Source organism: Trichoderma asperellum, chromosome 3 (assembly GCF_020647865.1).
Source record: "Trichoderma asperellum chromosome 3, complete sequence".
Lineage (NCBI taxonomy): Eukaryota > Fungi > Ascomycota > Sordariomycetes > Hypocreales > Hypocreaceae > Trichoderma > Trichoderma asperellum.
The window spans coordinates 76,989-89,743 of NC_089417.1; the positions used below are offsets into that span (position 1 = coordinate 76,989).

Genomic DNA, 12,755 nt, shown 5'->3' on the forward strand with positions numbered 1-12,755 from the left:
GCATTGCGTTAACTAACCGGCAGGGCGGCTGCTAAATGAACATTTCCTAATTAACATTGCCTAATCTAGCTGATGCTCTACATAGACCAATTTTAAGAGGAAGCAGGTATGAGATCTCAGGCAAACCTTGAAGAAGCAGTAGGTGTCTGCTAGCTGCATTTTAGCGGAGTGCGCGACATCTCTAATCGAGATCTAAAGCGTTATAATCACTACATAGGTACTGTATTTCCCCATTGGTACTGCCAATCTAGTTCGGTAAACATGGCATTAATCCAGAACTCCACACTGGCAAATACAACTTAACGTGGTAGGGCATCACGGCGCTTCTCCATTGGTTTTCGTTGTTGGAAAATTTAATCGTTTCTCAAGAGAAAAAACCTTTCTTCAAACCAATTAATTTGTCATCTCATATGAACCCTTTGCCACAGTTTCGTTCAGCAAAGTACTAACAGACTTTAGGACATAGCGCATATTAAGAAGAGAGGGGCTCCCGATAGCTCTAATAAAACGTAGTGCCAGTGAGCATTCACAATACTTCTATGATTTACTATAAAAGAGCTTGGAACCAGCACCTAAAAGTTCATTTTAATTTAACAATCTTTCGATTACCAAGTTGGAAAAGAAATTGGTAACGACCGAGGATTACCTGAGTCTCTACCGATCTACTGTTTGAGAACTAAGTTCTTATTACACTGGCTTCTATACTATATCTTGGAGCGTCTGGGCAGATTGTAGGTGAGTTTGGGTACCAGGCACAGAGAGTTGTTCTAACCTAGCGCAGGATCCTTTATTACACATTTCCGGGAGAAATACCCTGAGGTTTCAATTACGTTTTATCTTCGTCGGCTTGAGTTGGATGGAGCCTGCGCGATCTCGGAAACACTATTGTTGTCCATGGAACCTTCGATCAGCTTCATGAAATTGAGAAGCTAGCGTCGTCTCATTCTCAGGTTTTCAACTTTGCGAGTTCAATGAATCATTTGGTGACGGATGCTATTCTTCGAGGCGTACGCACTCGTAAGTCTCAGACGGGCACGACATCAGTTGTGTATCATCTTAGTGGCGCTGGCAAATTTGTCGATACCAACGAGTCTGGGGGTTTTATAGCAACGGATCATCCCTTTGATGACGCGAACCCAGAGGATATTCGTACTATCACTGCGGCAAATCTACCAAATGCGGTGACAAGCTACTAATTGCAGCGGCTAATAAAGGAGAGGCAAAGGTGTATTTCATTTGCCCTAGTGGCACTTCGGTATTCGGGGTTGTTCATATTGATCTATAACTCCGGGCAACGCTTATCTTGTAATCCGACTTAAGTAACCCTAATCTAACCTATCTAATGTTGTGACATACTTATACTTAAGCTTATACTAAAGGATAAGTAAGAAAACAAATAGTTACTATCTTAGAATTGAATTGTAATACTGTTGGTCAATAGTAGAATTGAGGGATTAGTAAAAGCATCTCTTGAAAGTTGCAGCTGTTTGGCGAGGCCCTATGGTGCTTGCTTGCCTTATCGTATTACTTGGATTACTTGGATTGCCGCGACTTATTAGTGAAATTAAAGAACCTATTACGTTAAAATCCAGCTATTGCTGCTCCCAAAATACAGACAAGCTATGATCGATTCCCATGGGGTTCTTTATGATGATAATAAGACATTGGGATTTCATATCCATAACCATCCGCAACGACAGCTTCTAATGTACAACACTAGTGCTATATTACAGTGGATAAATACAGTAAATTCAACAATATACACATTGTATAAACACTAACGTATTTTTGTCTAGTGCTTATGCAAGTGCTGTGTGAATAGCAAGGTTTATGTTTCCTAGCCCTTGCCCATGGCTAATGACTCATACAATGAGTTCCTTTTAGCATGCCGAAGTTCCTAAATACATACGAGTCCCGAAAGTGGCCTTACATGAGAAAGCCTCCTTCTTTTCCTTCCTCATACTATCATTTTATTCGAGATTCTACTTTAAGCCCGAGATGGCGTCACTTGCTAAATTTCATCTTGCTGAGGTAAGTTAAAAACTCCTATTGCGAGGTCTTACAAGCTAAATTGGGAAAAATCAGTGGATCCACGAGAATTCTGAGCATGCGAAATACAATATTGCAGGCAGTGCCGCTCCGAGCTTGACACTGCGCGAGCTGATATCACTGTCTGGCAGCCCGAGTGAAACTGAAGCTGCGCTCAAGTTTGATAAACTACCTTTGGGCTTGGGCACCAATCAAGGTTCTCTGGAGCTACGGACAAGGCTCGCAGCATTGTACAATGAAAAGATTCAGCCTGAGAACTTCTTGACGACACCAGGGGCAACAGGCGCCAACCTCATTGTCTTTCAGAGTTTTCTCAGGCCGGGTGATCATGTGATCTGCATGTATCCTACATACACACAGCTATCGAATTTGTCTAAAAGCATTGGGTGTGATGTTTCTCTATGGAGACTTGACCCCAACAATGAATGGTGCCTCGATATGGCTGAGCTTCGTGTTCTTATTAGGCCCTCCACTACTAAAATGATTATACTAAACAACCCTAATAATCCCACCGGCTCTGTGCTTGACGCCAAAGCCCAGCTTGAAATATTGGAAATTGCACAGCAACACGGCGTCATAGTAGTTGCTGATGAAATCTTCCGACCACTATACCACAACCGAATAACAATCCCATCATTCGTGGAGCATGAGTATACCAAAGTCATTACAACTAGCTCAATGAGTAAAGCATGGGGCATGTCCGGCGTCAGAATTGGATGGATCGTTTGCCGTGACCAGGATCTCACGGATCTTATGTCAAGCACGAAGCAATACATCGCTCAAGCCACAAGCAATATTGACGAGGCAATTGCAACAGAGTGCTTGAGCCTTCGTTGTCGGCCAGCGATCTTAAAACGACATCTTGAGTATGCACAACAGAACTTGGAGCTTTTAGAAGCCTTTGTTAAGAAGAATAGCGACATGTGTACCTGGATACGGCCTACTGCAGGAGGGACAGCATTTGTGAAGTATCATACTATAAGCGGGGATGCCATTGATGACGTCCAATTCTGCCAAGACCTCCTGAAGGATTATGGGGTCCTGCTCAGTCCTGGGAGTATCTGTTTTGGTGAGGAAACACCAGCCAACTGGCAGGGATACGCACGAATGCATATCACAGTGTCCCCGGAAAACATGCAGAAAGCCCTTCTAAAGATTAGTACTCTCCTGGGCGAGAAGCGCAAAACAGCAAAGTATTCCTAGAAATGGGATTGCGCGATGGAGATGCTCTCGAATGTGCTACAATAACGATATCTCTATCACATGCATTGCATTGTTATTATTATAACGCTTTGCATGCATTTTCAAGTCTAACTACCCTCTTGAACAGCTATCTGTGTAGCTTTATGTGAATGGTCCAATGAACATAGCAGCCCAAGCAATTTCCTCTTCTGTATTGATATCGTTACTTATCCTATCAAGTTAATATAAAAATATCTCAAACATAGAAATTCCTCTTCAGGATTCTGTTTTTAGCATTTAAACAAATAGGAAAAGGAAAGAAAAAATAAAAGTTTATATAAAGACTATTCTACCTAGGTATGTACTATACTGCTATGGTCTTTTTGGCTCCAGAAAATACCCACTGTCTTGCCTTTACTTTTTTAATTCGCGCTGGTGTCTACCAGATTTGGCTCGTTGCCGCTATACGGGATCCATTCGGGTCTTTAAAAGTGGTCGTGTTCTCACAAATCTTCTCGCAAATTGGTCCCAATCTTGACCCCACTCCAGTTGCTGCGCCGCCCACTAAGGTGCATCTGTTTCATCGACGATCCCTAACTGGACAAGAATGTCGCGGGGAGCGGGTTTCTACCTCATAAACGACAAGGTTGCTTTTTAGGTGTTGTATGCCTGTTCATTTTTGACCTTTATCAGCCACACTGGCTTTGTACGGATTGAGCTTGATTTAGCGCAACGATGGATTACATCAGAGGATGTACAGTGCTAGGATTGGATCCCACAACCACTTCGAGAAATCGGCATTTCAACACTCATAGTTCCCCACATCTTGAATTCTTCTATTGAGGGCTCTTGGCAGAACATCGATATTACACTTAGTTGCTGCGAAGTACTGTTAAGGATGACTAAACATAAAGAGTTCATGGGTTGAAACTGAATGAGTTGTAAGCTGCATGATATTGAATAGGCAAATTTAACGTATCCCATGAGCAAGTTCCATCTGCTTTGACCTTAAATAACCCTAGGCTATCTCTACAAATGGCGCAATTGTTTGCAATATGAACTATTCAAATCCATAGCTCTAAATAGAGAGCCTTGTAAGACTAGCAGCTCAAATCTGCCATCTCTGTCAGTGTTGGATGCTAAGGAAGATGTTATATGTTTGTATTGTACTATGTACGCGTTCAAGTATAAACATGAAGTGCAAGATATATACTAACGACCGTCTGTGTCAATGGTTTAGCGAGTCAATCTTTTTTGTTCGCATGGTCTCTGTCATCTTGTGCCAGAGTGTCTTTTAGCGCTACTCTCAGCATTACTGGCAAGATGACCACCAGACACTGCTGACAACGCACTTGTAAGGCGACTGGCATTGAGTAGGGCCAGTGTACCCTTCACCTCCACATTGACCCCATTGCGGTACACTACCCCCGCTACCCCCAGTTGGGCTGGTGGAACTGCCACTAGTAGAAGTAGTCTTGGATGCGCCAGTAGAAGTAGTAGCTGGAGGGCTTGAGCCAGATGCGGCGAGATCACTGACAACCTGGTCCAGGAAACCGGAATTTTCATATAGCTGGGACATATCCCACATCATAATACCGGCAAAGCTTGAGTATTGCTTGGTGAATGAGATGACCGCAGAAAGTTGCGTTCCGGACACGTATCCACTGGCAGCACCAGTGTTGGCGGCGATACCAAGCAGAATCTTTACATTAGGGTTCTTGCTAACAGTATGCGCCCAGTTGTCCCAGACATCAAAGTTGTAGTTCCACTGGGTCGTTGCTCCTGGGACATAGCTGCTGACTCCGCATCCGTTGTTGTAATATTGGATCATAATGAAGTCGAAGGATACCGTACCATTTAGGGCAGGGTTGTCAGCGTAATCGGGGTAGACGCATTGTGGTGCAGCAGACAGGTAGAACTTTCTGTTCGCAGATGATGCAGAGGCGTCCATTAAACTCCGCAATTCAGTGGCAAAAGTGGCCAAGTTATTGACACCAGACTCAAAGTCGAAATCAACGCCGTCAACCACTGCGGAGCCAAATGGGCGATCTACATTGCTGTTTGGATTGACAGGACCAAACATGTTCCAAACTGTCTGGGCCGCAGATGTAGCAGCACTAGCGGACGAGAAACCGCCCTGGCTATAAGATCCGCCTCCTAGTGAGATCAGGATTGTCTTGCCATATGTTTGCTGACATGTAATGATGTCCTCCCTAAAGAAGATCTAAGCATCGAACACTGCAGAATTCATGGGTACAACCTACTCTATCTGGGGGCAATTAAGCGCGTTAGCATTATCAGCGAAGGCAGTGCAATTATTGCCTGCATTGGCGAAGTTCGTAATGACTGGGCTGATGCCATTCATGAAACCAATCGGGATGATCTGTAAGAGGTCAGCTAGGCTACCGAGTCACATCAAAGATTTCGGTAATACCCACATCTATTTCAGCGTCTAGAAAAATCGTTAGTTTGCCATAAATTAGTCCGAGTTGATTTGGAACTCACTGGCACAGTAGGTAGACAAGCGTAGCTGAGAGTTTGCTTGATTTGCCGAGTTTTGACCTGGACACGATGTATTAATTCGAAGCCCAAGTCTTGAAATCATTAACTTAGCTCACCCCAGTACACAGCAATGTTTTGCGTCGAGCTAGCGTTGAAGCCGGCACGTGCCGATGGCAGAGCGGCCAGCAAGGCTCCTAGATAAGCCAATGAGTGAACCATGCTGATAATGTTGGCCGACGTAATTTGTTAGGGTAGCAAATATATGTCCGTCAAACTGTAAATTGCTACTTCCTTAAGGCTCATATATAGTCAACTTAAAAAATAAAAAAAATCCAAAACTAATAACGTAGATTGCAGGGTAGTATTGAAGAACTGTAACCGCTTCAGGCTTTACTTCACAAGGATAGGCGGGGCAACAAGTGCCACGTTTCGAAACAGCATCCCACGATATCAGCACAACGTTGTATCCGGGGAAGACGTCGATAGCTAGGATAGAGGCTCTCAGCAAGGAGGGGCCCAAAGCAAGTTTATACCGAACACTATCATTATCATGTGGCAACATGTTGCATACCAGGTGACTTAAGTGGTCAAGTGATGCAGGCCAGACGATGGCTGGAGTGAGGGCGAGGGGAATGAGTCCCAGCCACAGATTCAGAGACGTGTGCCATAGCTTAACAGCTACAATAGCAACTATCTACTGCTGATTGGCATGCTGGTGAGACAAAAAGCCCCAAGGTATAATGCTTGCAGATGTGGTCGCATGCTTGATCAGATACAGTCCAGGTGCGGTGGATTTGCTCGGTAGACGGCCTAGCTGGGTTACAATTTGCTGGCCGATTGTGATACTGTAACGTGGGAGCTTTGAGTCACGTTTAGGCTATATCACTCCCGATATAATCTATTAATTCATGTAGTAATTTGTGCCTTCGAGTCCCGAGGGCCATATGCCTAATCATGGCGCCAGGCATTTGCCAACTGCCTATATTGGCAATGTTAAGCAGCAAGGGGGGTCAATAGTCCGTCGACTGACCAATTATGTCAGGTGGTACCTGCGCTACGGCTTTGTAATTGCCTAATTGGTGCTACTAGCACTGGACATAAAACCCTAGGCTCTGCAGTAGCTGTGACCTCTGATTGCAGTGAACGTGATGGGCGCTTATTCTTGTTTGCTCAAATGTATGCAACGATCCAGTTGAACAGAGTGCTGCAGCTAGTGTTAGAAACATAGAGTAGCTGGCTATCCATCCGAAGCCTAAGTTGATGGCTCTAAAGAATTCCCTTTTATAGGTGTTGAACGGAGGGGTAGGCTTGGCGCACGCCAAAGTAGGCTACCGCTCTTTGAGATTTTCGTCTATGGCCTTATTTATAGCCCCCCGTTTTCTTCGCTTATCTTGAAGTCAAAGCAACCCTATGGTCGCTATTACAATGCGATACGCGAGAAGTGTACTGTATTTATCTGTATTTATGGGAACTTGATCAGGGCGGCAAGCAGAACGTGTAGTAATGGCCCAGCCCAGTGCCGACGTTTCAACTAGTACACGTAAATTTTACTTAATAGCCACGGCGGGTTTGCTGTACTACCTGAACAACAAAATCAGAATTGTCTTAAACGCCAATCTTGGCACTTGGAAAAGATGTCTCTATTGATACAATGAGGATTTTACTTACATGCAAGCCTGTATCCCAAATGTCAGCTAACGATATCGGATTCGTTGGTAATGAAACACATTTAAGTATGCCATACGTAAACCCAAAAAACGTCGCCAACTAATGCAAATATAAAGAGCTAGGAGAAGATTATACACTCTTCTTGCTAGATAACTAAGTATAAACAACCTCTCGCAAGTGTAACTAAATAAGCGAAAGCCTTCACTTCGCCGTTCTTCCCTTGCGATAGTCGATACGGCCATTCAATTGTGGTGCTGCCATTGCCTACCAAAGCAGAAGATGGTAACCATATATTCAATCAGTGAGAATAGCACTCCTCCAAGTTAAAGCATCACTTTGAATCAAACTTCCAGTTTATCGTTTTGAACGTTTTGTTAAGTAGCGTTTGTATGTCATACTAGTGTTGTTAGAAATTTTTGGGTCTAAAGAGGTGGATTCACATGAATTGATTGTACCGCCTGATTACAGTTCTATATAATATAGCTAGGTCCTAAATTTAGGTGCGCAATTTTCACAGCATTCAGTTGTAGAGAGTAATTGCCCAGTTTAAGTTGCATCATCATAGCGGAATACCGTCCCCAAGTTATGTCTTCAATATCATCGAAAAGTAAGTTGCTCGAACTCTTTGTGTTGAAAACGGTCGTGTGATCGCTGCTTTATTGGTCTTTTCTTTATGCTACTACTGATACTGACTTGAGTTAATTTGGTTTAAATTGACTAGTACATTAATTTCACAGGAGCAGGTAGCAAACAGATTTCCGATGGACTCTCCCGAGGTGGAGACTATCTGACCCAATAAATTGAAGACAATGACGTGGAGGTAGACATTTGACGCATTTTCAGAGATTCAACAGTGAATTATTACGCCTACTGTGACTGGGTACCCCTACCTTGATCGACCGACTATTATAGCAGTAGATGGCAGAGCTGGCAAATATGTAGGCAGCAACAGCTCCTCAGTAGATGAGCCTTATGATTTCAGGGTGCTAAAATGCAACATGCAAGCCAATAGTATGAATGGACAAATTTCACTATCTTGCGTGCACGTGTCAGCCTCCTTGCAAAAACAGCAGGAATTGAGAGCGTGGTATACAAAACCTACGAAGTCACAGCTTGATAGTTCTTCTTCAAGAAGATGAGACTAAAAGATGAGAAAAGATGAGCGATTATTGTAAACCATATTGTTGTCTGAATGAAATGTCTCCTTAGCCAAGCTTTCTGCACAGATTGGACATTTAGACTTCGCATTGCTCAGCATAAATGGTGCGCAAATGCTAGCTAGAAACGGACACGATTTACTCCGGACATTTTAGAAGACTATTCTCTTCTGAAGGCACCCATTTCGCACCAATATCAGCGTTAGCCTCGATGAATTCTACGATGTAGTGGGGGGATTAGTATCTCAGACCGATACAGATCTTGGTCATTCCGGGTTGAGGGAGTTTAGGGAAGAGGAAATGATATGCTCAAGATTATGTCTGCTCAATTAGTTCAATACATGACCGAAGAGTATTAGTATTTTGTCGTACTACAATTTGCCAGTCTTTCCCTGAATCTTGCTCTCTATTCCACGTTCTCAGTATTGCTTACTTTTCATATCATTACTTTCCTAGAAAATGTCTTAACTAAATACCCTCTACCCAATTATAACAGTGGAAGGTAAACGTTGACTAGCCATGGTATAATGATTTCCTCGTGGGATCCAACTTTTACTACAACATTCATAATATGATAAAGTTCTAGTTGCTGCAACTCTGTTTGGATGGCAGTTTCTGGCTGTCCAAAGAATCAAGGATTACCTATTTAATGGTGATCTTCTATCTCTATTCAGCTTAATCTATTTTAAGAATGAAAAGAGAATCTCTTGTTGAGTCCCCAGGGGCCTTTCTTCGTGACGGGTTCATCGCCCAGGATTGTCACGGTCTCGATTTGCACATTCGCTTGATACCAGAATTTTCCATCGGCCCTGAATTCCTTACCATCCCAGGAGAAGCTCATGTCTGAAAACCGTCCCTCCAGACTTTCTCCGTCATCTAAAATGAGGGAGCCAGACGCTTTGCCGTCAAGGCCAGGAGCGACAATTATGTTGAAATTATGCTCCCGTAGGGCGGTCGTTGAATTAGCCCCATCGGTACGCATAGGGATGATACTGCCTCCGCGAATATATACTGGCAAGTCGGTGTAAGCTACATTATTAAGAGTAACTTGTTGTCCATTGCCGCGAACCGGCTTGAACGTCCAAAAGTCGTAGAATATTTCGTCTGGGAGGTAGATGGTAACGCTCTGAGCATCATCGTCAATAACGGGAGAAACGAGAATGGAATCACCGAAAAAGTACTGAGTCTGGATACTGAAGGTATTGGCGTCGTTGGGGTATGTGAAGAACATTGGATTTACAATCGGGGAACCCGTGGTACTAGACCGGTACATGGCAGTATAGATGTAATCCAGCAACCGATACCGAGCAGCAATAGCCTTCTTAGCAGCCTCAGTAACAGACGCCCAAAGGTAAAACTCTTGATTGGGCGCGGAAATATCCGCGTGGTTACGATAGAATGGTTGAAAGGCGCCTAGTAGCGCCCATCGGGCACACATATTCTCCTGAGCATTGCCGTTGAAACCGCAGACATCAGATCCGACCATAGGCATCTGGTGGACAGCGGCAAAGGCGAGCATTTGCGAGATGGAGAAGCGATAGTCATCCCAAGCGGAATAGTTGTCGCCAAACCAATGGGCAACCTTGTTTCCAGCGCCAGCAAAGGTCGATCGTGTGAGAACAAAAGGCCGCTTGCCGGGGCGGCGAGCAAGCATGCTAACCCGGCTATGGGCAGCCATCAAAAGGCCGTTTAGGTTATGCGTATCGTATTGGACAGTGCCATCGTAATTGGTGATGTTAGTGTAAACAGTACCAGCACTCAAGTCGCCGACGTGATTCTTGATTCGATAAGGCGGAGTGAAGAGGTTACGGCCCGGCAGCCCCTTCATAGTACCTCGACTCTCAGCCTCCCGCCGTCCTCGGACCCGGAATGAGCTCGGCTGGAAATCACTGGGAAATCCCGGTATCGGCCTGCCCGTGTTCGGCCGAGGCGGGTGGGACGGTGGTGGAGGTGTATTGGTATCGTGAGCAAGCTGAGCCGGGTCGCAGTTGACGTCACCACAAAAATTTGAAATTTCGTTCATATCGTTCCATACTCCATCGATATCAAGGCCTGTGTTGGGATCAAAGAAGCGTTTGAACTCGTCAGTCCACCAGTCCTGGGTGTTGGGGTTGAACCAGTCAGGCCAAACAACTTCGCCGGCCCACTGGACGCCTCGGTAGTAGGAGCCATCAGCCGCCTTGAGGAAAACGCCCTTCTCAGCACCACGGGCAAATGTCCCGTAGTCTCCCTTTCGATGAATGCCGGGATCAACCATCATGACAAATTTTTGTCCCCTATCATGGAGGGTATGGACAAGCTCGCGCATCTTTGGAATGGGGAAGCGATCCGGGTCGGTGGTGAAATCCTGTCGGAGGTCCATGTAGTCAATATCAGACCATAAGACATCGAGGGGGATGCCGGCAGTAGAATAGTTGCCGACGACTTCGGCCAATTCGTTGACGTCCCAATATCCGTATTTGCATTGCATGAAGCCAAAGCTCCAGTAAGGGACCATGGCCGGCAGTCCGACAACCTCGGCATACTGCTTGCTCACCTCTGTGGGCGAGGGACCAGCGAGGAAGTAGAAGTCAAGGACGCCACCGATAGTGTTATACTCGAGGTATTGGCCACCTGATTCTGTCTGGTTGATGACGATGTTCATGCCATTCGAGTTTCTTAGAAATACGCCATGGCTATGACCACTATTCCGATGCTCGAGATAGATGGGATGGCTTCCGTAGAGGTTGGACATCCTTGGGACGTAGGGAGACTCAGCATTCCAGAAGGTCCTGATGTAGTTATTGGTTTGGAGGCGAAACGTGTCAGTGTGCTCTCCCAAGCCGTAGAGGTTCGGGTTCTGAGGCAATTGAGTTCGCAGCCGAACGTACTGCGACTGGAAGATAAGCTGTGATCCAGAGGTGTTGAATAGGACGTCTCCAGAGTCGGATCGTGAGACTGCGAAAGAAAATGGGCTCGTTGTATAGGTGAACTTTAGGGCGGCTTGCCTAGGATCACCCCTATTATTAGGCGGCGAGGGTAAGACCGATTCAGGAATCTGATACACTTGGCGATTCGCATCATAGATCTTGACATGCAAACGACTATCTAGATGCGAGTTAGACTCTGATAGATAGATCAATTTACGTTGGTAATGACAGCTCACCTCCCTGGTACTCGACCTGGAGCTTCAGACTTTTGAGATCATCTCCATAGATATTGCAAGGGGAGCCAATTAGTGTGAGGTCTGCAACTAGTCCATTGGATGAGTGCGACACATGAGAAGCAGAATATCCGAGGCAATCCTCGATGGTTGAACCGTGCACCGTGGACGCGATGGCCCCGATGACGATTGACGTCCACGCCTTTTTCATTCTGAGAGCTATGCTTGCTGGTGAGGAGGGCCGTATCAGAAAAGCCATTGCATGCCATTCTGGTCATATTTATATCCTTGCTCTTCCATGTTAGACTTTATCGTCTCCTCATGAGGAGCCTAGAAGTCGGTAATAGCTCACGGACAACCTCCGATTGTGGGACCCCATTCTGGGCAGCTACCTTGTACGCGAGGTCGTTGGGTGTCCATCTCGAATCTATAGCAAAGCATTTGTGCGCCAGTAGAAACGTGACTGGCGTATGGGGCAATGTAGAATTGTTGATTCATGCAACATGGTAGGTACAAAAGGGCCGTTGATCAGAATTGCATGGTTTCCAAGCAGCATGGAGTGTCTCCCCGTGGGGGATCAGCCAGGGGCACAGGCAACCAAAATGTGACATAAATCGGCCGGTTGCGGGGTAAAACGGTACATGATAGATGGGCGGCACTTAGATGCAACCATGAGGTTCCCTAGACTTGCCAAGGCAGAGGGCCATATGAAGACCGGGATGATGCCGAGCTTCACGTGAAAAGCCAGTTGCTTAATGGGAGATGCTCATCATCGTCTTTAGAGCGATTGTGATGATATGATTGATGGATGAGGCAGGTCTCAACCAAGTAAGAGAGTCTATACCTTCACATCTGAGTATTGTCGAGCAACATCCGCCCAGTATCCAGCAGTGCAGAACAGACACTGCCCCGAGTATGCCGGGCGCTTGGCATGACGTGAGGTTAAGCTCAAATTTTCTGGGTACAGATGCGTTAGCGAGAACCGGGGAGTCGCGCATGAGCAGAAGCTGTCAGAGCTAAACAAGACTATTCTCGCGCGCTTCGCTATTGGAAAA

At 45.4% G+C, this 12,755-nt stretch overlaps 3 protein-coding genes across 3 annotated transcripts; 1 reads left to right on the top strand and 2 right to left on the bottom strand.

Moving 5' to 3' along the window:
- Positions 1 to 1,998: 1,998 nt before the first annotated feature.
- Positions 1,999 to 3,252, top strand: TrAFT101_004621 (putative secondary metabolism biosynthetic enzyme; the record flags this gene model as incomplete). Its single annotated transcript, XM_024906790.2, has 2 exons — positions 1,999 to 2,031; positions 2,086 to 3,252. 2 exons carry the CDS (start codon positions 1,999 to 2,001, stop codon positions 3,250 to 3,252), a joined length of 1,200 nt encoding a protein of 399 aa, XP_024760008.2.
- Positions 3,253 to 4,374: 1,122 nt separating this feature from the next.
- TrAFT101_004622 (uncharacterized protein) lies at positions 4,375 to 6,045 on the bottom strand. Its single transcript, XM_024905321.2, has 5 exons — positions 5,850 to 6,045; positions 5,737 to 5,793; positions 5,670 to 5,683; positions 5,496 to 5,614; positions 4,375 to 5,444 (listed from the first exon to the last, which is right to left on the bottom strand). The coding sequence occupies exons 1-5, from the start codon at positions 5,950 to 5,952 to the stop codon at positions 4,544 to 4,546; spliced, it is 1,194 nt and encodes a 397-aa protein (XP_024760007.1). The 5' UTR covers positions 5,953 to 6,045; the 3' UTR covers positions 4,375 to 4,543.
- A 2,837-nt stretch (positions 6,046 to 8,882) lies between these two features.
- Positions 8,883 to 12,423, bottom strand: TrAFT101_004623 (uncharacterized protein). The gene is made up of 2 exons (XM_024909943.2): positions 11,704 to 12,423; positions 8,883 to 11,645 (listed from the first exon to the last, which is right to left on the bottom strand). The coding sequence occupies exons 1-2, from the start codon at positions 11,957 to 11,959 to the stop codon at positions 9,244 to 9,246; spliced, it is 2,658 nt and encodes an 885-aa protein (XP_024760006.2). The 5' UTR covers positions 11,960 to 12,423; the 3' UTR covers positions 8,883 to 9,243.
- Between the last annotated feature and the right edge of the window lie 332 nt (positions 12,424 to 12,755).

Bases quoted from the DNA above. Each gene is read 5' to 3' on its own strand.
- TrAFT101_004623 (XM_024909943.2), bottom strand. From the start codon at position 11,959: ATGGCTTTTCTGATACGGCCCTCCTCACCAGCAAGCATAGCTCTCAGA. The intron at 11,646-11,703 runs GTGAGCTGTCAT...ACTCGCATCTAG, and splicing joins CCAGGTCGAGTACCAGGGAG to ATAGTCGTTTGCATGTCAAG.
- TrAFT101_004622 (XM_024905321.2), bottom strand. From the start codon at position 5,952: ATGGTTCACTCATTGGCTTATCTAGGAGCCTTGCTGGCCGCTCTGCCA. The intron at 5,794-5,849 runs GTGAGCTAAGTT...CATCGTGTCCAG, and splicing joins AAACATTGCTGTGTACTGGG to GTCAAAACTCGGCAAATCAA. The intron at 5,445-5,495 runs GTAGGTTGTACC...GATCTTCTTTAG, and splicing joins CTTAATTGCCCCCAGATAGA to GGAGGACATCATTACATGTC.